An 8055-nucleotide genomic window follows, 5' to 3' on the forward strand; every position below is an offset into this window, starting at 1 on the left:
AAATCCCATCTCTACTAAAATACAAAGAAATGTGCCGGGCATGGTGGTGTGCACCTGTAGTCCCAGTTACTCGGGAGGCTGAGGCAGGAGAATGCTTGAACCCATGAGTCGGAAGGTTGCAGTCAGCCGAGACTGCACCACTGCACTCCAGCCTGGGCAAAAGAGCAAGATTCCGTCTCCAAAAAAAAAAAAAAAAAAAAAAGGTTCAACTGTAAGTAGTAAAAATGCATACTAAAAATGAGGTATCATTCTACCCTTGTTGGAGGAGGGACAGCTCCTTCAAGAGAGATGGCTAGGATAGACAGAAATGTAAGTGAATTTATTAAGTGAGAGTGAGAAGTTCAGGAAATGAATACCTGAGACCTTTAACTGCCTCTACCAGTAAGAGGCAATAGGATATACTGGGATAAATAGGGCAGAGAGTCGTTGGGCTAGGCAGAAAAGGCATGTCCCTTGACTTTTCCAGGAAGGCTGAGAATGTAAAGAAACATGCTACCCCAAGAACAGAATGCAAGAAGCATACTGAGAAGATGAGTCACTGGGGAATAAGCACAGAGGATAATGGGAATTACTGCAAAAAGCAAAGACCACTGGAGGGCCCCACTCAGGGCTGTACCCAAGGATAGCAGGTCTAAATGTTCCATCAGCCAACTTCAAAGTTGTTGAAAGTTCTCAACAGGACCTTAATGAAAAGGTATTGAGCTCAGATATTGTTTCAATGGCAGAAAAGTGGCATTTGAGGTGCAGAAAAAGTGTATTTACACGTGCAACACACATACACGGGTGCACTCACGCTCAGTGATAACTGAGTAGTTAGAAATTAGGGCTTATATACCTAACTTAGAAGAGGAAAAGATAGGAGGAGAAAAACCTTTTGGGAAGAACACATTTCTTTAGGGAACACAAATAGGATTTTCAGAACAGATGAGAGATCAAGTTTACAATGTCTGTCTACATAGATATGAGTGGTCTTTGTTTTCTTAGGGCCATAAGACTACTCCCCCCATCCCCACCAGAGATTTATTCTTGGCCTTTTTCCTGGGAACAGGCACACTCCAAAGGGAGAATTCCCTCGTATGTGATATGTATTTGCTTTTAGCCAGATAAACTCCAAGTAGGCTTCTCTCTGCATCTGTTGAATCTCAAATATCTTCAGCTTAAAACAATCTTTATATCAACTCCGGGGTTCTCAGTGGATCTCCACAGAGCTAACTAAGCCTCATCATCTCTTTTCATTCCTCCCTGGGTATAGAGATCTAAACTGCCTTGCAAAGGAGATGACAGCTTGGGAAGAGTGTGGTTGAGACAGTGAGTGGGGCTGGGGTCAAGATGATCCCACAACTTCCCAATCTAGATTCAGAATAAACCAAAGGTCCTAATCAAAGGAGAAAGGTCCTAGTTTCTTCTTATATCTCAAATCCTCCCAGAGCTGTTATCTAATGAAGAAAGGTTAGGCAGGCCCTTGTTCATTTGTGTATAACGATCTATTTGGTCCAAGAGTTACCTGGCCTTCTGCTTGAAGATGGACAGTTTAACTTTTGGGGCCAAATTCATTCCTTTTCTTCCCTCATCCGCCAATTAAACTTGCCTTTTCTTAAGCACAAATTTAAGGTAAACATTTAAAAATGAAAAATCCGTACTACCTCCTACTTAACTCTTATATTTGTTTTCTACAGTTAGCAGCAAAACAGTAGTTTCCTACTACTTTTCATTGAAAATCTGAACTACAGTGCGGCCAAATACCTTTTCAGATGTGATTGGAAGATATAACAATGATTTATAACACTCTCTCTTTCTAAAAAAAAAAAACACAACACATATTTTAGGTTCTAAATGGCAAAATGTCTATGAGGTCCTTCTTTAAGTTATGATGAGTCTAGGTCATGGGAATATCCCCAGCGATTGGAGGTGGGGGGCACAGGAGATGGAAAAATGTTTTTCCCTTGCATTCTCTTCAATGTGCTCATTTGCCACTCCCCTAGCTACTATGAAAAAAGATCAACTTTACTTAACTGGTGGGGTGATGCTCTCCAACTATACCAGTTGTCTCTGCCATAAAAGGAGGAAAGAGTATGGAGGAATTAAAGATCTTCGTGAGTTGTCAATTCTTTTAATTAGAATACTGGTTATTATGGTAAGCGAAATAATCCCAAAATATAGAAAGTAATTCCTGCCATCCTTGCAATTTCCATCCTTCTGAGTTAGTCAGCGTTCAAATCTTCTACCCATTAATTTAAAATAATGTTTTCAAAATAACAGAACTTTTATTTTATTTTATTTTGAGACGGAGTCTCACTCTTTCACCTATGCTGGAGTGAAGTGGTGCTATCTTGGCTCACTGCAACCTCTGCCCGCCCCCCACACCCCGTTTCAAGCAATTCTCCTGCCTCAGCCTCCAGAGTAACCGGGATTATAGGCACCTGCCACCACACCCAGCTAATTTTTGTATTTTTAGTGGAGACGGGGTTTTGCCATGTTGCCCAGGCTGGTCTTGAATTCCTGACCTCAGGTGATCCACCCTCCTCCGCCTCCCAAAGTGCTAGGATTATAGGCATGAGCCACTCTGCCCGGCCAAGAACGGATTTATATTAGTAGTTCTCCAATGTGTTTAAGACCCACCAATACCCTACTGGTGGGTATTAAAAGGCAACCATTCTGAAAAGCAATTTGGCAGGGGGGGAAAAATAACATTATAAGATGTTTTATTTCAGCAGTATTTAAAACAGCCAAAATTCCTGTGAACAACCTGAGAGAGATGTTTAAATTATGATCTATGCAGACATTAATAATGAGTCTATAAAATAAAGACACAAAGATGTTCACTGTATTTTTTTCTAAACAAAACAAGTTAGCTAGCATTCAGATTATTTGCACGAACCAAGTTTAGAAAAAATTTAAGCATTCTAGTAGACTATACACTAAAGTGTCTAGATGGTAGGTTAGGCATGTATGTCTATCTTCTTTTTGCTTATCTATACCTACAATTTTTTTGGCCTATCTATATCTAATTTTCTTCAATGAAGATATATTACTTATACAAGGAAAACCCCGATTAGTTGCTATGCAACCAATTAGAATATCCGATTGAGCTCAAAATTACATCACAGTAGACACAATAAAAGAAGTCAAAAGCTGGGGAGGGGGTGCGGATCAAAAAAGGATGGAAGTTAAAGACAATCTACATTTTTTCCCAGTAAACTGGGACTACGTAAAGACTGCTTTTATTTTGGTATATGAAATGTCATAATCCAGCAAATAGCACACCACCATTTCGCAGGGGCATAGACTGCAAGCCACAGTAAGGAAATGCTTGGCTTTCTAACTTTGAATGAAAAACTCAAGAGCTGATAGGAAGGCTGATTGTCCCCAGATGCATGGTTAATGATGTGCTTCTAACAGAGCGACACGTTCAGTTTACTGGAAGGGTAAGAATCTCACATAAAGAACAGGTATTCTTTTCCAATTTTGGAATACAACTAAATGTGGTTTATATCTAACTACTGCATGTCAGTGTCTTCTCATCTTACTGACCAGACCTCCAGTTTCCACGGTGTATATATGGTATATTCTAGCACTGTTCAATTTACTCTCAGTGAACTGCCAATATTTTATATAAAATATTTCCTTGTCATGCAAAATAGCTCCTACCCTTGTCTAAGTTTTTAAACGGTAACCACCATTCTTCATGAAGATTACTTTAAAATGCCATCTTAGGCCATTTTGTTCCACTATGAGAATACACCCTGCTGGACTTAGAAAAAAAAAAAACAAATTCAGTATTTCTTTACAATCCCTCGCCCTCATCCCTTAGGGAAATGGGCAAACTTGTGTTTATAAGGAATAGGGATATAGTAATAGGTGAACTGAAGAAGACCCTAGTAACACTTTTATGTTTACCTTCTTGTCTTCTTTGGTCAGAACACACAAGAGCCCAACTGAACAAAAGTGTTACTAGGGTCTTCTTCAAACCCTAGTAATAAGAAAAAAGCCATATACACAATAAAAGCCCACCTGGTCTTAAACATAAGAACACATTTACAATTAAACCCTTATTTGCCCTCTTCAAACACTCTTACATCTCACTTGACTTTAAAATCATTAAGGTCAACCATGGGACACTGCTGTATATTTCAGAGCATCCTATGCATACAACGGTATACCTTCAACGGGGTAATGGATTCTTGTTACCCCACATGACAAGTCTGCAGGATCCCAGACGCCAAGCCTACTGGGTAACAGCTGACCATGCCACCAATTTCTGTGGCGTTTATAGTATGTTCCAGCACATCGCACATAAGGTATCATGTGACTAGCTGAATGTGATTTTAAGGGAGTGATCTCCGAACTTTTCATTTGCCTTAAAGATGATGCCTCTGTGCGAAAAACACTTTAAACTCTCTTTTAGAATTTCCTTCAAAATCTACAGCATTTTTTCCTGAAAACCCTTCAGTTTTAGGTCCAAGTTTTATTCGTCCACCTGGGTTCCTAACTCCCATTGGTCTCAATCTCCCTAAGGGAAACCTTCCTCTACCCCCACAATCTCAGCTGGCTCCCGCAACACTCTCTCAAGGCCTCACAAACTCTCCCAAGCGCAAAAAGCACCATACCACCTCAATGGTTTCTCAGGCTTCCAATGTTTACTTAATAAACCAGTGGATTCTGCAGGCCAGTGCTGCCAACGCAGCACCCACGAGGCACTTGTCACGTTTGAGCACTTGAAATGTGGATAGCATTACCGAGAAAATGTTTTAATTTAACTGAATTAAATGGCTCTGGCCTGACTGGCAAGGTTAAGTTGATTACTTGAAAAATGAACACGTGGCCGGGCGCGGTGGCTCACTCCTGTAATTCCAGCACTTTGGGAGGCAGAGGCAGGTGGACCACCTGAGGTGAAGAGTTGGAGAACAGCCTGAACAACAGCGAGAAACCCTGTCTCTACTAAAAATACAAAATTAGCCCAGCGTGCTGGCGCATGCCTGTAATTCCAGCTACACGGGAGGCTGAGGCAGGAGAATCGCTTGAACCCAGGAGGCGGAGGCTGAGGTGAGCCGAGACAGCGCCACTGCACCCCAGCCTGGGCACAAGAGAGACTCAGACTCAAAAAAAAAAAAAAAAAAAAAAAAAAAAAAAAAAAAAAAAAAGAAAAGAAAAATGAACACCTGTAGATATACACGTGTTTTTAAAGCAATATTACTTCATATATGAAATCATCATCTAAGGGGAACAGCAGGCCAACTGTTATTTCCCAGGGGGAACACTACTCGAGAATTATAGCAGATCTTTAGTTTGAGCATATTCTAAAGAACTCAAACTCTAGATTTTAAAGCATTTCTGAAGACCCACATGTGTACTTCTCTCGCAGGCACTTTGGCTGATTTTAGCTAGTCCATAACCTACGGCTTTGCAATTACGCCGCAATGGAAAAGTCTGGAACCTTCCCATGGCAAGAACGCCTCTCCTCAAGTTTTGTGGCGCGAGCTGGACGCCCCGGCGATAGGCTAGCACGTGGCGGGCACAAAATGTCTGACGGAAGGTCGGAAAAATGCGAGCCCGCGACCCTCCATCTCGGAACCCCCGGAGCGGCCCACCCTCGCGGGCCCTCCGGGAGGGACAGCTCCGGGCGGTGGAGCCCGGCCCACCCCGCGTTAGTGGTGACCTCAAAGACTAGAAGGCAAGGATATAAAACGTCAAGCACACTAGGTGAACCCTGGTCGACAAATTCCCACAAGTTCCCGACTTGTTAACCACAGCCACCTGAGGGCACTAAACACGGCAGCTCGCGTAGCCCGGGGCGGGAAGCCCCGCAGGGCCGCCCTCGGCGGGAAAACCACTGGTCCGCTGGGGCACCCGGCCGCGGCGCTAACTGGCCCCGCGCCGGTTCGCGGAGTCGGGGGACTCGCGGCGGCGGGCAGCCGCGCTAAAACCGGGAGACGAAAGGGGCGATTCCCACAGACCGGACCCACGCCCACGCAGCCGCGCAGCCAGAGAGCCTCCCTCAGGCCCCTGCAGCCCGGAAGGCGCGCGGCCGGCCGAACCAGGCCGCTCTCAAGCACGTGGGAGGCTAGAGGCCGCCCGGCCCACGAGCCGAGCCGAGGCCCGCCCAAAATCCCGCGCGCCGAGCTGAGGCCCGCCCGAAATCCCGCACGCGCGGCGCGGAGCGGGGGTGGCCGCCTACCGTTGCCCTTTTAAGAAGGGGAGGGGGTCGGCAGCGCGCCCGCGACGGGATGAGTCGGCGGCGGCCACGGCGCGCGGCTCCCGACAGTACAAGCCAAGCCCCGGCGGGGCGGGGGGAAACAGACCCAGGGCTCGGCGCGGGAAGAGGCGGCCAACAGCCAGCGCCGAGGGCGGGCGGGCAAGGCCAAGCTCGTGGCCGGCTCACCAGGCGGAGGGAGACGGGCACCCGCCAACATGGCGCTGCGGCGGCCTGTGGCGCGCCCCGGCTGGCGTGAGGAGCCGCCGCCCGCCCACACGGAGGGGCCATCCTCCCGGGGCAGGGGCCCCGGGCTCCGCCGCCGCGGCGCAGGGGGAAGGGCGAAGCCGTCGCTACAACGGCTGGCCCCGGTCGACCCGGGCTGCCTCTGGGAGGTCGAAGTGGGCAAGGCCGTGGGCAAAGAGGGAGCGAGGAAACAAGAGAGAAAGTTTTATTTTAGGCTTGAAAATGGCGGGAACCGCGTCCTTTTTTCAAACTTGGCCTCGGGAGGGGCGGCGGTTGCGCCACCTCCGCCGCCCTCGCCCGCCCCTCCCCCGCTCTGCGCGCCAGGCCGCGCCCGCCCAAGCGCCCGAGGGGGCTTCTCGCTCCCTTCAAAGGAAAAAAGCCCCCTCCTCGCCCCACGGCCGCTGCCCTCGGCCGGGCGGGCGCCCATCGCGAGCTCGGGTCACAGAAGCCCCCCCTCCGCCCCGCCTCATCCGCGTCCCTTCCCCGGCCGGCCCGGGGCGCGCGGAGCCTGGCCTGGCCCAGGCGGGGATGGCCGCGCAGCTCCTCGACAGGCCCGGCCTCCGCCCGGCCGCGCATCCCGGGAGGCTGCAAACATGGCTCCCAGCGTTACACAACCCCCGCCTCCTTCCCTCGCCTCCGGCCACTTGCACACGCGCTCCCTCCGGGGAAAGACCCTGGCGGGCGAAGCGCTCAAAGTTTGCTTTCCCTCACACCGCTGCCTTCCTCCGGCCGCCCCAGGGGCCCGCGGGCGGCAAAGAGTTAATCCTCGCGCGCTCGCTCCCCCCTCCGCGCCCGCCCGCCTTCCCCGTCCGAGCCCACGAGCTGCGCTCTTCCCCGCGCCGGGGCCGGCGAACCCTCAGGCCGGGCCCCGCAGGTGGCCACCATTACATGCAAGTCATCAGGGGAGAGGGCGCTCGGAGGGGGCTCTGCTTACAGCTGCCGGGGTCCGGTTCCTCAGCTCCAGGTGGATCCTCCTCTTCATGTCCATGTTCCCCTCTTCCCCCCTCTTCAAACTTAACTTTCCGCGGCGGGGGCGGAGGGGGGAGAGGCGTCCCGGCCTGCGCAGCGAAGGCCGTCGGAAGGGTTTGCTCGCGGCGGAGGCCGGCGGCGCGGTCCTGAGTGGCTGGCGGCGTACGGGCAGGCGAGCGGAGCCCCCGGAGCCAAGTTACTCACGGGAGCGGAGAGAAACCATGGAGGGAAAAGGGGGCTGGAGCGCAGCGCTGGGCTCACTACCGCCGCCCCCGGCCGCGGCCTGCACTGCGCTTAAACCGGCGACGCGGCGCGGCAGCTGCTCGGCTCCACTCGGCCCGGCGCGGCGCTGCTCGGCTCGGCGGCCGGGGCTGCACCAAGGACGGGGCGGGGAGACGCGCGACAGGCGGGGCGGAGGCTGTGCAAAGGCGCAGCAGAGGTAGAGGAGCGACTTCCTCCCTCCCTCCGATTGCACGTGGGGCGGCTGATGTAAGACCTTTCTCGGGGGTGGGGGGGGGCTTCCCCGACCCCCGCCGGGCTGAGACTTCTCCTCCCGGCCCCACCTCGTGGCGCCCGGAGCTGGGTCTGCGGCCCGGGCCCGGGGGTTCGCGGGAAGGGCTGGTGGGAAGCTTGGCAGTCCGGCTTCAGGG

General features: G+C 51.0%; 1 protein-coding gene across 4 annotated transcripts in view; it reads right to left on the bottom strand.

Annotated features, from left to right (window-relative positions):
• The window catches only part of ANP32B (acidic nuclear phosphoprotein 32 family member B), a 32392-nt gene extending 24614 nt beyond the window's left edge, over positions 1 to 7778 (bottom strand). For 2 of the 4 annotated variants that reach the window (XM_017887582.1, XM_017887583.1), the window contains exon 1: positions 6176 to 6496. In XM_017887582.1, coding sequence (XP_017743071.1) covers positions 6176 to 6481 — 306 coding nt within the window. In that variant the 5' untranslated portion in view covers positions 6482 to 6496. Of the gene's footprint in view, positions 1 to 6175; positions 6634 to 7370 lie in introns of those variants that run through there. The other 2 variants (XM_017887584.1, XM_017887585.1) reach the window with 2 other exon arrangements.
• Positions 7779 to 8055: the final 277 nt, after the last annotated feature.

Source organism: Rhinopithecus bieti, unplaced genomic scaffold (genome assembly GCF_001698545.2).
Source record: "Rhinopithecus bieti isolate Rb0 unplaced genomic scaffold, ASM169854v2 scaffold_16773, whole genome shotgun sequence".
NCBI classification, from domain to species: domain Eukaryota; kingdom Metazoa; phylum Chordata; class Mammalia; order Primates; family Cercopithecidae; genus Rhinopithecus; species Rhinopithecus bieti.